Genomic DNA, 19,095 nt, shown 5'->3' on the forward strand with positions numbered 1-19,095 from the left:
CTCAGGGTGTTTCACCATTTAAAAGGACAACCATGTTAAAAACATCAACATCCCCTAAGGATATTTTCTGTTGAGAAGTTATATACCTTGATAGTGTGTTTAGTAATTCATGATATGCAAGCAGCAAATGTGAGGGTCACAGGGCCTAGAGGAATTCTATCGATCGTACAGTGAACAAACGCTGGCCGCGGGCGTAATAGTTTCCTCGGAGATGGAAGCTTTCCGACAGATGCACAAGCCAACCTTTTGTGACCTTTCGAACCTACGGTACTTTGGCCCGTAGTGAAACCGTACCAGCCAACGAACGAGAGAAGATCAAGGGAGATAATTTGCTGTCTACCGGATACTATATATTATATTACATCATATTAATTTTACAGTCAGCATAGAGATTGTAATTGAATTTTTATAGACATAGCAATAAGATCTCCATTTTTCAATTAGTATCTAAGTTAGAAGTGTTGTATTTAAGGTATTGTTGTATAGTAAAGTTGTAAGTCAATAAGTTTCCTATTAGTTATTGAGTTAGTGGCGTTATATTGTAGGTATTGTGGTATCGTAAGTCTGCAAGTACTGTTGTATTATATGTGCTCTATGTCAATAAATATATTCATAAAAAAGAGGGAGATAGAAGGAGATGGAAGCAGAAGGCGGTTGCAATTTAGAAGGATTTCATTTTGGTTATCTTTATTGTACAAATTATGTAAAGATGTTTTGGATTAAACAAAGTGAGATGTGTCTTGTACGATCGAACTAGAATTCCTCTGGACACTATGTTAGGGTTTTCATTTACTGCTTTTTGAGCTGTCATTCAATGACTTCCTATGAAAAGTTTAATCAAAGTGTTCACGGTTGTTTGGTTCGCGCGGTAACGTACTGCAAGTGAATTTGCTTCTTTTTCTACTGCCAGGAGACTAGCCGCTGACTTTTCAGTTCACTTTGGCGAGATCCACAACATTCGCATTGTCCAGTGGCCAGAGAACATTAAACTGCAGGTACGAAATTACAACAAAAATTCTTATTGGTTTCTAGGGAGGCAGAGTAGTCTTATTCTAGTAACCACCACAACAGCCGTGATGATGATTATGATGATGATGATGATGATGATGATGATGATGATTGATATAGGTAGAATTACCTGCAAAAGGCCCTCGGACCCTAAGGCTAGAAGCTGTGGCTTGCCCTCAGTTGAGTATGTATTGACCAGAGAATGTCAAAGTTGTGAAAATTAATTTATTAATAAATAATAACAACAACAATAGCAGAAGCAGTGACCTTGTTTGGCATCACTGGAACGTGATGCATGCTTGACCTTTTTATGCGCAATTTGGTCTTGCTGTATTGGGACCAACCGTTTTTTGATTGGTCTGTTCTCTGGTGTTCTTTTGGCGAAAACCCCTTTTGTATACTCTTAAGAAACCGTTTGGAAACTGTTACAAGTCTTTTGGATCTCCCCTGTGATGACCTTAAAATTCTTTATAAACATTTGACAAGGTTACCGTTTGAAAACCCAGATTCGAGGGTTTTTTTAAAAAAAAATGGGAATACGTCAGAAGTCTGGTTCCAGCCAAAACTGGTTGTTACCTATAAAAAGGCCTGTTTTTTATTATTACACATTGTGCGATCTGTTCTTTATCAGATAATGGAATCTGGCATTCAAAACAAGCTTGTCGCAGAGTTGTTCTTACCGATTCCCGAGCCAAGTCACATGTCCGGGAGAGTGGAGCTGGAATCGTTTGAGTTCAGTAGTGATCAACAAGTTTTTTACAAACATGAAGGTGTTGGAAGTGGTGAGTGACTTCAGCCAGGCTGAAAGGAAAAGGCAATAAAGGAAAATGTGCTATGATGGGATGGCTATAAACAGAGGGTTCACGTTGTGCTGGTGCCCAGTTAATCTAAGTTAAATGCACTTTAAAAGCTAATGACACTGGCAGTCTGACACCATGAAATTTGGTTATCTGGCACACATTTGAAACGCGAAGGTAGAATAGAATGCAATAACATAGGATAGCATAATACAGCAAAGATTAACATATTATTGCATAGCGTAGCATAGCGGACAGTGGAGCAAAGCATAGCAGCGTCTATTCTAGAGCAGTGTTGTGGATTTATTGCAAATTATCATATATTGGCACATAAAATTTGCAAATGTGCGTCTTACGTTACGCACGGAAGGCTTTGTTCTTACGACAAAGAGGTTTGACAATTGAGTACCTTTTGCGAACAAGGTTATAAAATATTATTTTAAAATCATTCTGCAATACACATCTGAAAACGCTACACTATTTTAATATGCTATCAAAGCAACTCGTAAGAAGTTCATGACGGTGTCTTACAATATAATTATACACTACCAATTTAGCGTTAATTCTAATGTTGAGTATGAAAAGTTGAAATGTCTTGGGCCCCTTTTCGTGAAAAAATCCCCTCTAAAATCTATGAAGGGGGCCTAATGGGCCCTCTGAGGCCAACTTCTGGAATAAACCCTGGCATAGTATAGCATAGCATAGCACGGCACGGCACGGCATAGCATAGCATAGCGTAGCGTGGCATGGCTTAGTATTGCATGGCATGGCATGGCATAGCATAGCATAGCGTGGCATGGCATAGTATGGCATGGCATGGTATGGTGCGGCATTGGCATGCCATGGCATGTTAAAATATTGTTCAGGTACTCTGATGTATTTGGTAAATTTTAAAAGGTTTTTCGCTTTACCCATTATCCCCTTGCCAGCGATTAAGGATTGCCGCAAATGTCTTTCAGATTTAGACAATCTACATGTAGTATGTAGAATGTCTGGTTTTTTGCGTGTTTAAAATGGCTGAAGTCTCTGCCAACGTATCAGAAGTGTTCAAAGTTTACCGCTTCCTTTCACAGTCAATAGCTCGTCTCGTTTCGTATTTTGAAACCGAAATAAAGAAAAATAAAGCAGGTTAATATAGGAGGGTTTTGGTAGAAAAATTGCGTTGAAAAAAACAAAGTGAACACTTATGCTTTATTGTTGCATCAAACCAGCTCAGCTGTTGATTTTTGTTTTGACAGGCCAGCCACTGGATTTTACATCTAACAATTCAGCTGAGCCACAGCCACCCATTTACCTTTTGACATCAGGAACTATCCTGGCCAGTGTGAGCTGGGCAGTAGGCAATGACGGCAATACTATGGCTCCACCCCTGCTTACTGGCAACCCAGCATCAAACATCAGGTTAGTGTTTCAGGTCCCCCTGCTTACTTAGAATCGAGTATCAAAGCTTAGGTTAGTGTTATCGTTTAGTTCGCTTCCTTTCCTTGCAACTCTGACAACCCACGTCAGAGTTTGACTGTTTTAGCCACTGCCTACTGAGAATTTTGCGTCAAACATCAGGTTATTGTTATTTCTCCCACAAAATAAACAATAGTATCTACTAATTTCTGTAGTGCATGAAAGTTGAATTTTAAGTTAGATTTGTCTGATCCTTTCAGTGATGACTAGGCTGTTCTTACTTGTGTTCTATCTGCAGTGCTGTCAAGCGGTACGATGCACTGGCAGCTCTTGGGGCAGCAGGAATGGTGGACATTCAAAATTTGGTCAAATGGATAGGTCAGTACGAGGAAGCCAGGCTGTTTACGTATCAGGCCAATTTCTTGTTTGGGGTTTGGTAGATTGGTTCCCCACCATAATTGTCGTTGACAAATACAACTTTTACATCAGCTCTTAGCAATGTGTCCAGGATACAAACATGGAAATTCTTTGTTCTTGTTTTAATCGGAATCGTTTTCTATCCTAGAGTCTGCTCAATAGTGAGTGGTTACAATGAACGACAATAATTCTGTTCTGTTTCTTTCATCAGAACAATCTCATTTGGATCCTAATGATCCTGCTAATGCCGACATCATGAACATCATCAAGGTACTAACATTTAAACTCTAACTTTAATTACTAAGATGTGCATTTCATGTCTACAGTACGACGACAACGGTGTTTATCCCCGCCAAACTCAAATGTTTAAGATTCCACTGTACAGTAGCGGCGTTTAAAGCCTCAAAATAAACAAACATATCAAAGGTTGTGTTCATTCAGGGACACAAAGGACCTCATGGCCCTTTCCTACGACGTGAATTTGATTCATTGCGGTGATTTCTTGTTATTTATGGTATGAAGCCTACACTGGGATCAACGTAGATGACTTAATTAATGGAGAATGAATGTGTAGCAGTATTTAGATTTAACAAACTACGTGTTGAAAAAAAAAGTAAAAGTTTGTACAGCAGTGAACACCGCTTTAGTATACTTCTTCTATGGTGAACTCGAACCTAAAACAGGTGTAGTACAAAAGTCGAAATTTTTATTTTTTAACCTTTTTCTTCGCTTCAGCTGACCCAAAGTCTACAAGACGGTCCCAGCGCACCACAATACTTCCGGCTAAATCAGTTGGAGGAAGAGTGTGAATTTGTGAGCCAGAAGGAGTTTGCAAAATCAAAGAGATTCAAGCTTATACAACTGAGGGACAAAGGGGTGAGAAGGAATACCAACTTGTGCTTGAAAATGCTTTTTGTTCCCTATAGGTTTGGTGTCATATTACAACAATTTTACAACATTAGTAGATCATTATCATAGTGTGGTAGATTAAATGTTGAAATTTTTACATTCCCTTTGACACTACCTTGGTGGATCAGTGAACAATAGATTCGTATGAGACAAACCAGTCCGATATTTTGCGTTATTTATTTATTTTCTGTATGGTTAACTTTTATTTTAATTTGTGGTGTTCATTATTTGGCGACAGTAGCCATAACGTACACCAGGGGTACCAATTATTCATTTATTTATTTATTCATTTGTTTATTTATTTATTTATTTATTTATTTATTTATTTTACTTTACTGCAACAATACAATGCACTGTGGTATGTTGATGCAAAATCCTGCTGAGTTTCGCGTGAATTACCGTTTGACATTACCTTACCCCTGATCTTTTGTACAAAAATGAGGCCTTGAAGATGTTAGGTGGTAGACAGTGGTCTGATGGCAGTGTTTGCTTGACCATAGTCGTCCTGTGTATTGTTCCCATTGCTTTAAATTTTGTGTACCATCATCTATATTAAGTTGAATTACTTAAACAGGTCTTTTTTTTACAGCAAGTTTACTGTGAAGTCCAAGTTTTGTTAAGGACAAATACTCGATATAAACAGGGTGTCCATGATGTTAAGCAGTATCCAGGAAGTTATGGTTGCTTAAATCAGTCTGCTTAGATGGCATTCATGCTGGTTTTAACAACTTAATTGAGTTTGCTCGTATTAAAGCTGGCTTAGATCACGGCTGTTTAAAGCATTGTTTAAAATCCTATTTATTGCAGGTACCCGAGTTCAAGAATCTTAAAATGATCCCGTCACGTGACAGAGAAATACCAGACAATATTTTTGAGGTGAGACAGAAATAAAGTAACCAGAGAAATGGATTGTGTGTCGGCTATTATCTATACATGTACTTCCCATTGTTTGTCTCGTGTAAATTTCGTCCTTTCCTGTGTACAAAATTATATCCAATTCCTTTTGTTTAATTTGTTTGTTTGAGGTATAAGAGCAATTTTTTCCCAACCTGATTTTGTATTTCGATTTCGCTCGCATTTGGCTCCTGCCTGCTGTGACCATTTCACCAATCTAGTACAGTTGCAGTTAGCTCTGTGGGACAATCAAGCGGAAGATGTAATGTACTTGTTTTGTTGGCAAATTCATTGACGCTGGTGCAGATTTGTGGTTACATGTATTTTGTTTAATTCAACCAGAACACCTGTTAGGGCTGATCATTTTTATGGGTCCTTGATTTTACGGGAAATCTTGACTGTTGTTGGTTTAATTTGATTGACCCTCTGGGTAACAAATCTGGTACGGAGATGTAACAAAGTATCATGTGGCGCCAGTCTTGTATCCAGTCCTCAGTCTGTTTGGTTAGCAGTTGTTCGCCAGGAGAGACTCTGGGGAATTCGATTTTTGATTGGCTGCCGCGTAACGGCTTCCATTGTTTTACAGCAGAAATCTTGCGGTAATAAAATTCCGGTACCCTGGAGACTCTCCTGGCAACCTAATAGCGCCAGCCAAAGAGTCTGAAGACTCTGGTTATGAGATTGATGTGGCAAAAAAAACTAAACAAAGACCCCTAGTTACAGTCATTACATGACAAGTTCCTTTGCTATTTACACAGCCAAATTCACGTTTCAAGCTGTTTCACGCCTTTCCTATCTTCCCCAAATTAAAATGCACTGCATTCTCATTCTCGAGGTGCCATAAGGAATGAACAGGATTCGGGATATTAAGGCAAAATAGGGATAAGGGACATTTGGAACGATATTTTGCAGGATGGGATATTGAGAATAGCCGGCAAATCCAATTAATAAGATATTGTCTATTCAGGCCAGAAATAGACCCGCATTCTCATCAGGTGGAGCCAAAATGACCACTCAGTTAATCGTGGGTTTGCAAAGAACAGATAAGGTTACAAATTAAGACAGGAAAACGATTCATGAAGGTGGCCCATTTGCAGCCTTGTATGTCTCACTTCACAGGCGTATGAGAAAAGGCAACGCGGAGAACAAGATGAAGAAGAAGCGGAAGATGAAATATTCTCGCACAAGGCAGTTGTTACAAAGTTCTTGAACAAGGTATAGTCTTACCTTTTGAAATGAGATCGGGCTGGGTAAAAAACTTTTGCTATATGCAGAATTGATTGACCTGTGCTGTCCATTAATATCATTAGTAATCTTTAGTAACATGAGTTTGTATCAGATACAACTCTGCTTCTATTGTCGTCCCATATCCAACAAGCGTGAGTGGAATAATTATGTTTTTAAAACAACAAAGAAATATTGCTGGGTCTTACTGATTTCATTTTGTAAGAAGGACCAATAGACAATGTGATGGTCTGTATTCCTCGGGCATGGTGTAATGGCTGATATCCTATGGCCGCTTAGCCAATCAGCGCTCTGGAATTGCATTCCTCAGTGATCCAGACTTTTAAGGTCGCTGGCATCGGTTTCCATCACTTTTCGAATATTTAAGGTTACCCTGAACCCCTCCCTACAATAAACTTTGTTAAACGTTATATCTGAACATGCTGACTAGAGTCCCCTGGTAAAACATGGAGGTCACCTACATTGTAGCTCGTTTTTAAGTTATAACCACTTGAAGCTAAAATTAGGGAGTCTTGAAAGCATGTTATACTGTTACTATGGTAACCTATTATGTGACGAAAATGACCAAAACTTGTTCGCCAATGATTAGGCATTTCCTTGAGACCATTATTTGTGCATCATCTCTTTAGGAGTAGCAGTATTGATCCGTCAAAGCATAAGGGATGGAAAGTACTGGGAACTGTCGCATGAGCCACTTTAATACTATTATTTCTCATAAACTAGTCTAGAAGGGATAAACTAAGTGGAATCGCTTCTCATTGACGTGATATTGCTTTATCTCATCAAGATTCGTGATGATGTTACTCAACGTTCCCTGATCGCCAAACGACAAATGGAGTTGAAAGATATGATTATTGAAGATGAGGTGCCAGATATCGGGTATGTTTGATCTATTAAAGTGCAAAGATAAGGAAAAGGAAAAGAATGGACAGTTAGCAAGGGGTCTCACTAATCCGAAAAGTAATACCAGAAAACTAAGCAATAAAAAAAAAAAGATCAAAATCAAAACACCCAGAACAAAAACATTGACTTCTTTCTTTGAACGCTTTCCAAACTATTTTCAGTTTTTCCAAAATCTGTAATTCCGCTAGAAAATAAGATTAATAACTTTTTTTGCGTAATCATTCCACAAAAACTGTATATCTTGATAGAAAAATTCGTGAAGCTATTAATATGTCGCAAAAAGTAACGTTATCTAACGTTTTTGGTGAAAACTAAACACTAAAAGTGACTTTCAAATTTTCTTATTTCTGAGGACGGCAGTTTTTTTACAAATTTGTCTCTATTGAATTTGTTAAAACTTGCGGATAGCGAAAAAATGTAATTTTAAGGTATGAAAAGTTCTTCTCTTTTAGCGGATGAGGAAATTCGTTCCTCAGAAACTGATATAATAGGTGGTTAATCAGACGTTACCTTTCAACCATAAAAAGGCTTTGCCACATGCATAATTTTTCATGCATCAAAACCAAGGGTCCGAAATTCGGACCCTTGGTTTTGACTCCGCTAAAATTATCAAAAAACACCATGCTAAATTTATTCAGAAACCAAGGGTCCGAAATTCGGACCCTTGGTTTCGACTCCGCTAAAATCATCAAAAAACAAAATGCTGAATTTATTCAGAAACCAAGGGTCCGAAATTCGGACCCTTGGTTTCGACTCCGCTAAAATCATCAAAAAAAAACCATGCTGAATTCATTCAGAAACCAAGGGTCCGAAATTCGGACCCTCGGATTTGACTCCACTCCGCTAAAATCATCAAAAACACCATGTTGAATTTATTCAGAAACCAAGGGTCTGAAATTCGGACCCTTGGTTTTGACTCTGCTAAAAATCAAAAAACACCATGCTTAATTAATTTATTCAGAAACCAAGGGTCCGAAATTTGACTCCGCTTTAAATTATCTTAATTTATTTTGGAAAGCAAGGGCCCACAAATGTGGAAATCACGGCATTCATGTAGAAAGCCGTATTGCTGAATTTGGACCCTCGCATGTGACTTGCCTATCAATTCACTAAATACAGGGTGCCTTTTGATTAACGTTATTTGCCATGTGATGCAGAATGCCCACTGATTATTAGATAATTTACTTTCATGATCTCGAATACTAATTCAAATGTCATCAATAATGCAAAATGTGCTAAGTTCCAATAGAATTAGATTTAATCACTGTGTCCCTGTTAGGTTCTCCTCTCTAGTCTTGTACGCTTTCCTTAAAAAGGCTTTAGTTCCTGGTAACAATTTGGAATTTTCGTCCAAATCCAAAGCACTTGATACAGGTTTTTGGCAGTTGCTGCGTCTAGAGCTGGTTTTCATTAGACCCTCTGCGTGCAGGAAGTGTGTGTGGCCGCCATTCCTTATTATAAGAGCCCCTCCAGTAACAGATAACGAACCCATCCTCGTTAACTTCAAAGACCTTTCCAATAACTGGATGCTTGCGATAATTTTCGAGTTCCACTGCAACAAAATCTCCTTCTTGCAGTAGGTCTACATCGACGTTTTCTTGGACATCTTGTGCTCGCCTGGCAGGGTTTCTGTAAGGGCCTGTGTAAATCTGCCAGCGGTAAAGTAAGAGGAAGTGAGGTTTACATCTTATTTTATCAATTTTTTAGTAATAAAAATGTACAGCAACATGATTATTAGACAAAAATCGTTACAGTCAACGCCATAAATAAATTTGTCTCAATATTTTGCCTCTATAACATTGACACCGACACGTTATTTAAATTTACCGAGGTAAGTGTTTTTTTTTTATTCTTTTATTTTTGCTTTCTTTTCTATTACTGTTCCCCTTTCCCATTGAGCGAGTTAGAACGTAATTCTTCTCCCTGCTTATATCGTATTCTGTGGGTTTTATAAGAGCCGCTACAGAGAGAACACACAGTACGGTTGTTTCGCTTTTCACGTCACGGAAAACGGAATTTAAGAGAAAATTGATATCGTGCTTAGAATGTTTAGACTCAATTATTATTGATTATGAATGATATGGTGCAGTCTCCTTCTCTCGCAGCTGGGAAATATCATGGCATAATGGGGTTGACAGGCCTACGCGACTCTCATGTGCGTGTTTAGCCTAAATAAGAGTTTTGCCCTCACGGGTTATGTGTTCCAAAGAACACCCTTTTCTTTATGAAAAGAGCGGTGATCCCGGTAAAATTTTCTTTAAGCGCTGGATTTTCTTCTTATTAAATGCCATCTATGATTTGGAGGATTTGCGCGATAGACACTGAACAAAGCCATGTGTTTAACTGTCGCATGTGTTGTAATTGATCTCAAAGGTCATTTTGACCTCTTGTTGTTACGTTTCTGTTTAGCGACTGTCGTTCTTATGCCGTTTGTGGCATTTAGTTTAGGCTTGGTATGGCTCATTTCAGTGCGCCTGGTGACAGTATAGCCTCTCTCTTTATCGTTGTAAGGATAGGATTTGAACCGTGTAATAACTATACATTATCTTGCAGCTTTTGTCAGATTGCCGGGCCCGGCTATTTGCTTTTGTTGCAAGATGCTGTGCTTCTTATCACGGTTATTTGTGCTTATAGAACTGGCTATCCAACTAAACCAAGAATTTTGAAAATAAAATGAATTGCCGAATTTTTAGCGCTGTTTTCTCGAATAATTTTTTTTTCACTTGGAGGAGCCACTTCAAAGAGGAAAAAGAATTTGTTCGTTTGCCTTAATGGCTAGTTGTAAACAACAAAAACGTGTCTGCGAATTTTTTCATTCGAAATATTTTTTCTCCGAGAGAGATTTTTGTACGATTACTCCACATTTTTTTCATCCTATTTCGAAAATGCTCTATAACTTTTCACTGTGATTGAATATGGCAAAACGCAGACACGTTTTTTTCAGCGCTTTGGGTCCGGAAACTGAGGAGCAAATTTTAAAAATTGGCAAAAAACAAAATTCACTTTGACTTGTAGCTTTAAAAAGGTGATTCGGACGCTCGCAATTAGAGGTCGTGAAAAATTCGACAATTCATTTTATTTCAAAGTTCTTGGTATAGTTTGATAGCCAGCTCTATAAGCTTTAATTTGATATGGGCGCTACATTGCTTAAACGCGAAACACCTCTGAAGGTACCGGGTAACCTTAAGTAGTAACAATTATAGACTTATCATTCTTGCTAACACACATATATTGATGTCAGATAATGTTTTTGTTTGCTGTTTGAAATGTTGGTGGCCAAGTCATTAAATAAGGCAGGGAGGATTCCGAGCGGTAAATGTAAAAGATGTTGTTGTTTCCTGCCGCAATGAACTTTGGCGACGCGGAAAACAACTAACGGAAAGCCACCGGCGTTTGCGGCGGGTTATTTGAATAGCTGCCCTAATTAATTTTGTCTGTTAGAATTCTTGCCAAATATTCTTCAGCTCTCCCTTTGTCGTCAAATCAGTTATTATCATAGATTGTTTTTTTTTTTGTCATACAATCGAGTGCCTCGATTCATTTATTGATAAAAGAGGCTAATCATGAAATAAACGACATATTTTGCCAGACAGAGACAGCAAGCGCTGACTGATCAGCAGTTATCAAATTTCAACGGTGCGAGTGTACATTACACTCAAACACGGAAAGGCCTACAGTAAACTCAAAATGAGCACAGTTTTGCTATTCTCGTAGATGACGGCCACGCCGGCTACTCAATTTTGTTAAATTAAAGTACTGATGCGCGCTTGTAACACCATCTTGAAGAAATCAGGAGCGATTTCCTACCAGAAGTTTAATTACGTTCAGGATGAGAGATAGTTAGCCAGGGCAGAGTTACTCTTGTTTCCTTTTTTTGTTTTTGTTTTTGTTTTTGTTTTTTTGTTTTTTTTTTCCCTCTTTGCGTCTTTCACTATACTTCTAGAGCGATTCGTACATAGCTTCTGTTTATTGTTTTCTCTTAGGCAGTTATTGTTTGCGTCAACATCCTGCATCGCTGTACTGAGCAAAACTAGAGAAATATGATTTTACCGACTCACACGTACGAGAAGAACTCAGTTCTCCTTGATCCCCGCTATTACTATCATCAAACCCAAATGCGTGCTCGCTCCCTAACAAAAAAAAATGAATAAAAAAAAAGAAAAAAAAAATCAAATTAATGAAATGAAACAGTTACAAGAATAAAGCTCAACGTATTTAAAATTTTCTACAGAGTGTATACAAATACTTCATACTGGATTTGAAGCACTCGACATGGAACATGTTAAGAGTGAACATGATTAAATAAAAGAAAGATCCTATTAATTCAATTTATTCTTTCATCTGCAGTTTAAATGTATGTTTTAAATATTCATTTTCCTTTATTCATACTTCAAGTTTTTATTAAGGAATCCGCAGCTCCCAGATGGCTTGATAGCTCACTTGGTAGAGCATTGGGAGGGTCTTCTATGTAATCTGTCATCCGCAGTTCAAATTTATGTCCCATATATTCATAATGAGTAAAAACGATGTACGATGGAGGTGCAGAACTGGTTTTATCTTCTAATATATTTTTATAAGATAATTTCTTTTATTCCATACAAACTAGCGTTTTGAGGTATAAAACGAGTACTCTATAAAGATAGCCGGGACAGAGAATAGAAAACTCACTTATTCCGTAATGCGGAAACAAATTTAATGAACTTCATGACAGACTAGAGACAAATGCAAAACACATACCGGGATATGATGATGACCTGGAGGAGTCACTGGCGTCATCAAATCCTATTGCATGCATTTCTGCTACAGAACAAATATTTCAGTAACAAATTCATTGAAAAAAACTCAAGAATTTATTTTTACGTTAGTCCTGTTTTAAATTAAAGCTTTACTATGAACACAAACCACGCGAATGCGTAATTGTATAATTTGAAATTTCAAAAATGCTGTGCCAATCTCCTGCTCTGCACGCATGTTACACTCAAAGAACTGTTTATCGTTTGTGTCAAATAGAAATAAATTTTGCGAGACAACTCAAGGCATAAATCCTACTCCAATCATAGTCTACAGTGCTTTTGGCTCCCTCAAAAAATAAATAAAATAAAATAAAGTAAAAAAATGGAAGGGTATATACATACCGGACTGTGCATTTGGTATTGATGAGTCCCGGCTGGAATCATCGAACCCAATGGCATACTCATTTTCTGAAATAAACAACTGCACTTTAGTTTAAGGGTAACTCAAGACGATTCAAGACCATCCTCTTTTAAAACTGAAATGAATACACTGTTTTGTTTAGTAAGTAAACAACATTTTAATTTTGACCAAATGTTTTGAAAATGAACGCATTGAATACGAATAAAATAGTATACTCGGAAAATTTTAAGGCTAACAATAAACCAAATGAAGGTTATCGTGGTCAAGTCCGCATAGATTTATTGAAATACCGTACTATAGCAGGTAAGAGAACTTTACAGGCTCAAATTGCCCCAAAAATATTTAAATAAGAATTAGAACGCTCAGCCTTAGGCCCAAAATTAGGCGTTCTTACAAACAAAAAAAGAGTGTATTATAGTTACAGCATTAAATGAAAAGACAAAGATCACGAGAGCACGTTTCACTGGTTCCTTCTAATCCAACGGCACATATATCCTCTAAAATTGAAGTCAGTGTCAAGAACAAATTTTGATGTGAGAACATAGTTGTACCTTAATTAAGAGAATTCAAAGCGTTCTTGTCCCAATATAAGAAAACTTAAGCCAACAAGAAGTCATCAGATTAATAATGATTGAACCTTACCCTCGTCTTGAAAGAAAGTGCTACTTTCCACATTCAAGCATCTTCTGAAAGAGCAAGTGGCTGTTTCTGGAGCTTCTCTAATTTCCTTATTCACTGGTTCTTCCTTGAAAGGAGACGGGAAAGAACTTCTCGTATCCGAGTCTTCATCCGTGATGAAACGAAGCTGCCGCGCAGACCTCTAATAAGTCATTTTGTTGAGCAACCGTTTTGGCAGCAAACTGTAACTGCTTTTTCGGTATTCAACAAACGTAAATTTGGTTACTCTTTTTCCGGCCACATCCGGTAGCACTGCACCCGCGGGCCTTACAGAAAGGCTCGGTTGTCAATAATCCTGCCGCGAATAGCGACCGCATTCGCTTCCGTTCAGTGCTCTAGAAAAAGATAAAGACTGCTGCGGTCAACTGGAACCACGACAAAAAAGAAAAAAATGTTTGTGGCAAACGTGTTATGTCAAGATATAAAAGCATGAGGTTCCTGAACTTTTGTCCATTGGCCACCGCCCAATTTAGTGTAGAGCATTTTTGATCGACGGCCAAGTTAATTTGCAGATCCTACCCCCAGTTGACGAAACTGAGATCAGTGTAGCTCGACAACACTTCATTCGCGATCGGTTAGCACAAGATCACAAAAACGAGAATAACAATGCCCGAAACTTCAGTATGGTCCGATCGAAGGAGAAGATGTTTTTATTTACCTCGGTAAAGATAGACTGAAGTTGCAACAAGTTTATGGGAAAGTCTTGAGTGTTGAGAAATCCACATATAAGGGAGCGACTACCTTACAGGTAAGGACCTACCTCTTTCAGTTATATGGCAGTAATTATTCAACTGCATGCTCCTTGTCAAATGTTTGCAATTTTTTGACAAAAGTAAGAGCCTATGTGATTTGTGTTTTGTAGTTCCGTTTCGAGCCATGCTCAAAAGGATCTCATACAAAGTGCCATTTGAAACTTAAATATTTCAACCGCCATAACAGCGATGGAAATTTCAAGAAAATAGTAAAGGAGACCAGTCATGACGAATGGGTATTGCGATTCAATCAGGAAATCGAAAGGTTGAACTCCGTGAGCCGTACCGCTACCACTGCTGTAAATGAAAGTTATCCAAAAACGGGAGAGGTCTCCATGAGCGCACGCGGCTGCGAAGATAATGAAGGTGACACTTCGTTGAACACATCTTCGGACAGAAGTTTAAGTTTACGTGAAAGCACCGATCTGGAAATCACCCACATAACAGGAGAGGCAAGCTCATCAGGTATGAAAACAAAAATATTATTAAGAACATCAAGAAGGCGAATCCCTTCCCATTTCTATCGGAATTACAAAGTGACATCATTATTTTAATCTTCGAGACAGTATAGTGCCATATAAAATAAAAATAACTGGACTTTTTGATCACATTTAAGATGCTATTAACAATTATTTAGAGAGACTTGGCAAAGTCTCTGAAAGAAGTCAAATTTCTGGATGTTTTGCGTTGCTGCCATGGAACTACACCGAGTGAAATTTTTCTGTGTTCACACGAAAGAATCGGAGGCATCTTAAAAATGTGTTATCTGTTATAACAGCTGTCAGATGACTAATGAACAGTCTAAACGAAATCCAGGCTGAAAATTTGAAAGTTAACGTCACGGCTATTAGGCTACTGGTTGCGAGAATGGAATGTGGGGGAAAAATGGAAAAGTTGCGAATACATCAAACAAGTCAAAGAAATTTCGCTCGATTGTATAGTTCAGTTTGTCCTCGGCTATACAACAGGAAAAAATTGCTTTCCACGGACTTTTTTATATTTTGTTTAATGATTTTGGCACATGTCTGTTATGGAGTTATCCGGCAGGGAACACTAGCCAGCCAATTAACTGCTTTCTTGCTGTTAGAAAAAAAAAGGGGGCACCGCCTTTTCGATACTCGTTCTTTTTGAATGAAGACGTAGCGCTTCCTTTTGATCGAAAAAAAAATGGTCGTTTTGGTAGGACAACAAATGGTGCAACAGTCCTTCCGGTTTCCTTTCCACTGGATTTTTTTGTGAAAAAAAAGGAATAATTGCAAACGGATTCCTCTTTCTCGTTCTTGCCGAAATAAGCGGAATATCACCGAACCATTTGCCTCATCACACTTACGTAGTATGCTCCTTGGTGAGTTACGCGCTTTTTTCCCAAAATTTCCAGTGGAAAGAACCGTTCCATTTGATTCCCCAACGGAACTACTGTTTTTTTCATATAAAATGAAAAGCACTTGAGAATTGTACTGTTACATTTGGCGGAAATTAAATTTTCACCGGTTATTCCTTACAAATAGAGAGCGCTCACGGAAAATGTACGATAAAACATAGTTGCTGTAAACCTGGTTTAAAGGGCGCAAAACATAGGGGCGAGCGGTCTCTTCTCGACTGATTTGTTAAATTTGCAATCAAAATCCTTTACTTTTAGTGGAGAACAGTAATTACAGTCATTTCCTGTACTTTAATATGTGGTCAACCAAGGTTAATGAGGTAAAAAAAAAAAAAAGCCGAAAGCCAGCAGCCAGACCCGAAGAACAAATTGGATAAAAGATAATTTAGATGTTAACATGAGTTTGGTAAGTCTCCCACGCGACTGGGAATTTGTCTCGATGAACGTTGGGTGACGAGACAGAGAACGGCTGCTACGAGGGAGACATTAGGGAACAGTTTTGCAATAAACATAGATGTCGAATGGGTTGAAGTGGCTTTGCCTTATAAGTTTGCAAACAAAACGCATCCTGTAAATCAGACATGATCCTAGAGATGATTACTTACACAGGAAATTTCTTATCTCTTTTAGCCGATCACACCAGTTGCGGTGGAAATGAAGATCCTCTCGCCTGTTCTTCCCCAGTGGCAACTACACAGACAAGTCGTAAAAGAAAAACTCTCGAAATCTCGCCAATACACCGTATTCCGAGTAAACGAAGAGATAAAGCGAGCGACAGCGAAGAAGAAGCCACTAACGATGGACAGTTCGCTGAAATGCAGAAAAGATGTGAAGAATGTCGAGTCGAGGGTAAATAAATTTCACTGTTACTGTCAACCTTTGCGTGCCTGAAGTAAAAAAGATCAAGAAAATAAAACGCTTATAGCCGAACACAACACAGCAGTCTTTTAAACGGCAACGTATACTCCGGAAAAGCTAGGCTTGACTCTACTTTATGCGAGCAGTTTTAGTGTCGAGGCAGAAGCATAAAGCATTACGAGGCATTTCTCCGACAAACTGAATATTTGTTAGTGACTTTTGTGGTAGACCGATCTTTTTAATGAGAATGAAAAGCACAATGTGTAAAAGCCTCAGTAGAAACAGGCTTGTTTCAATAGTTCTAACAGTTTTAATATTTCATTTCAGGAATTCATTTCGTACTAATAGAAAAGCTGCAAACCCCGAGAGATGAAATCCTCATTAGGAAAATTGATCCAATTTTCCTAGAAAAGCTCCAGAAGGACATGGAAATGGAACCTGAAGTACGAGTGGATCGTCAACCATTTTAGTCGCTCTGGTGATTATGTGGTAGATCTTTTTTCGCATAATGCGGCTGCAATAGTTGCAACTATGCGGAGTGGCAGAAATGGCTTATATTTCGGTAAAGAGGAGGTGCAGGAAAACGTAAGGTTTCACCTGGCTTCCAAAGTCCAGCCTGGTAAAGCCCAGGAAGGAAAAAATAAACCCGGTTCCTCTACGAGAAAGTCATAAACAGCATTAGAATTTTTTATAGACGCCGGTGGTACAAAGGGTGAATATATAAGGGTGGTCTGTTTGATAAATCATCATCGATTGAAGTACGCAAATCATTTTGATAGAAATTTTGTCTAATTAAATGACTTATCCTTATTCATCCTTTGAACAACTGGAAACAGTTTTTTTTCCTTTAAAGAGTAGAGTTATTAAATGTTGCAGAATCACCTCTTATAAATAGTGTGTCAAGTAACCCTGCAATTTTGTTGACGGATAGCACTGAACTCACTTTTCATCGTAAGCACAAGTCATTTAAAAGAGATTTGAGGTTTGGCTTAAGGCAATTGTCCTATCTTCGGAGTTGCAGCGTTTTGTTTTTACAATAGAATTTTTTGGAGTGTAATCGAAGCAAGGGTCCGAATTTCGGACCCCTAGACTTAAAGTAAATTGTTTTGTTGAAAAACGCATTTTCTGCGGATTTAGTTGAACCAAGGGTCCGAATTTCGGACCCCTAGACTTAAAGTAAATTGTTTTGAAAAACGCATTTTCTGCGGATTTAGTTGAATCAAGGGTCCGAATTTCGGACCCCTAGACTGAAAGTGGAGAATTTTTAACAACGCATTTTCTGCGGATTTAGTTGAACCAAGGGTCCGAATTTCGGACCCCTGGAATTAAAATGAATTATTTTTAAAAACGCATTCTCTGCGGATTTAGTTGAACCAAGGGTCCGAATTTCGGACCCCTAGAATTAAAGTGAATTATTTTTAAAAACGCATTTTCTGCGGATTTAGTTAAACCAAGGGTCCGAATTTCGGACCCCTGGAATTAAAGTGAATTATTTTTAAAAACGCATTTTCTGCGGATTTAGTTGAACCAAGGGTCCGAATTTCGGACCCCTTGATTTAGACAAATAAGACTTAAGATTACTTAAATGGCTAATTTGTGAGGACAATAAAAATCACTCCGCTGAAAAGAAGTTTTCTTGATGTGTTAACTTTTTACTCCGCAGGAATCGACAAAAACTTAACGTTAAAAATTCACCTCCGCACAAATAGCATAAAAATGACACTTTCTTTGGAAAATTGAAACTTTGGAAAAACTGAAAATAGTTTGGAAAGCGTTTTTGATTTGGACAAGAAATGTGTAAAAGGCTTACCAATTCTAGCAGTATGTAGGATGTTTGTCCCATGAACCTAGTTTAATGGCCTTAGCTTCCACGAGTCTCCTGTAGCTCAGTGTTGGAGCATCCGAACTAGTAATCTGAGTTTGCCCGTGTCATTACTGAATAATACCTCATTCTCAGATTTACTAATGTTTTCCTCATTTTAAATTATCCATAATGCGTACCAATGAGATGCTCTGTCTGCCTGTGAAATAACAGAAAGGTAATGCAGGGTGGGAGACCGTCCGAGTGCTGTCATATTTCACAGTTTTTGCCAGTATTTGAGATAAATTTTTGGACATAAACGGTCTTCTTGAGTTCATGATAAAGAACATGTAGAAGCGCTGGAAACTTAATATTATCCTGCTTCCGTCTTGCACATGTAAAATACAGTTCATAACATTAAAAAATAACGTTTTTTTCTTCTCTCGTGGCTCTATAATAATAATAATAATAATAATTGATTGCCGCTTTTCTACCAGGTAGCTATACATAGTCCATTTTTTTTATCTACACTGACGTGACACTGATCGACACTGATCTGTCAGTCCCCTGTCGTTCACTGCTGTACTGTGCGCCATTCACTTCTATTTTTTGCGAGATGTTCAAATTGGTTGACGTTTGTAGATGGAAGATGTATTTTGAGTCTTTATATCTGAGGAGTGAGCGTCCTACGATTCGCAATTGTTTACACCAATTGTTTAGGGATTCTTTCTTCATCCGTTCTGATGACATATCCAAGCCAACGCAATCTCCTTTGAGAGATCGCACGCAGACTTGCGATTTGTAGTCAAAGTTGTTTTTGAGTTAGTGAAAGCCACTCCGGGCGGGTTCATTGTTAAGGTCAATCGCCCTCGCCAGGATGGCAAGCCCTTCCAAACCTGG

At 38.2% G+C, this 19,095-nt stretch overlaps 3 protein-coding genes across 7 annotated transcripts in view; 2 read left to right on the forward strand and 1 right to left on the reverse strand.

The window, feature by feature from the left end:
* The window catches only part of LOC146456102 (coiled-coil and C2 domain-containing protein 2A-like), a 266,183-nt gene that overhangs the window by 39,444 nt on the left and 207,644 nt on the right, over positions 1 to 19,095 (forward strand). For both annotated transcript variants that reach the window (XR_014858838.1, XM_085093307.1), the window contains exons 27-35: positions 911 to 995; positions 1,640 to 1,790; positions 3,044 to 3,206; positions 3,502 to 3,581; positions 3,832 to 3,890; positions 4,356 to 4,496; positions 5,337 to 5,405; positions 6,543 to 6,638; positions 7,456 to 7,547. Coding sequence is in view for 1 of the 2 variants with exons in the window: in XM_085093307.1 (XP_084949433.1) it covers positions 911 to 995; positions 1,640 to 1,790; positions 3,044 to 3,206; positions 3,502 to 3,581; positions 3,832 to 3,890; positions 4,356 to 4,496; positions 5,337 to 5,405; positions 6,543 to 6,638; positions 7,456 to 7,547 (936 nt within the window). In the remaining variant the exon portion in view is untranslated. The remainder of the gene's footprint in view (positions 1 to 910; positions 996 to 1,639; positions 1,791 to 3,043; positions 3,207 to 3,501; positions 3,582 to 3,831; positions 3,891 to 4,355; positions 4,497 to 5,336; positions 5,406 to 6,542; positions 6,639 to 7,455; positions 7,548 to 19,095) is intronic.
* LOC146456104 (uncharacterized) lies at positions 8,623 to 14,436 on the reverse strand. 4 transcript variants are annotated; one of them, XM_085093398.1, is made up of 5 exons: positions 13,368 to 14,408; positions 12,707 to 12,772; positions 12,309 to 12,368; positions 11,622 to 11,701; positions 8,623 to 9,220 (listed from the first exon to the last, which is right to left on the reverse strand). In XM_085093398.1, exons 3-5 carry the CDS (start codon positions 12,364 to 12,366, stop codon positions 8,966 to 8,968), a joined length of 393 nt encoding a protein of 130 aa, XP_084949524.1. In that variant the 5' UTR covers positions 12,367 to 12,368; positions 12,707 to 12,772; positions 13,368 to 14,408; the 3' UTR covers positions 8,623 to 8,965. The 4 variants fall into 4 exon arrangements, with proteins under 4 accessions (XP_084949524.1, XP_084949525.1, XP_084949526.1 ...); XM_085093399.1 differs by having other exon boundaries at positions 12,309 to 12,371; XM_085093401.1 differs by having other exon boundaries at positions 9,012 to 9,220; positions 11,632 to 11,701; positions 13,368 to 14,436.
* On the forward strand, positions 14,460 to 18,162 carry LOC146456105 (uncharacterized). Its single transcript, XM_085093396.1, has 3 exons — positions 14,460 to 14,620; positions 16,167 to 16,385; positions 16,722 to 18,162. Exons 1-3 carry the CDS (start codon positions 14,491 to 14,493, stop codon positions 16,862 to 16,864), a joined length of 492 nt encoding a protein of 163 aa, XP_084949522.1. The 5' UTR covers positions 14,460 to 14,490; the 3' UTR covers positions 16,865 to 18,162.

This window comes from Pavona decussata, unplaced genomic scaffold, assembly GCF_977016875.1.
Source record: "Pavona decussata unplaced genomic scaffold, jaPavDecu1.1 SCAFFOLD_260, whole genome shotgun sequence".
Lineage (NCBI taxonomy): Eukaryota > Metazoa > Cnidaria > Anthozoa > Scleractinia > Agariciidae > Pavona > Pavona decussata.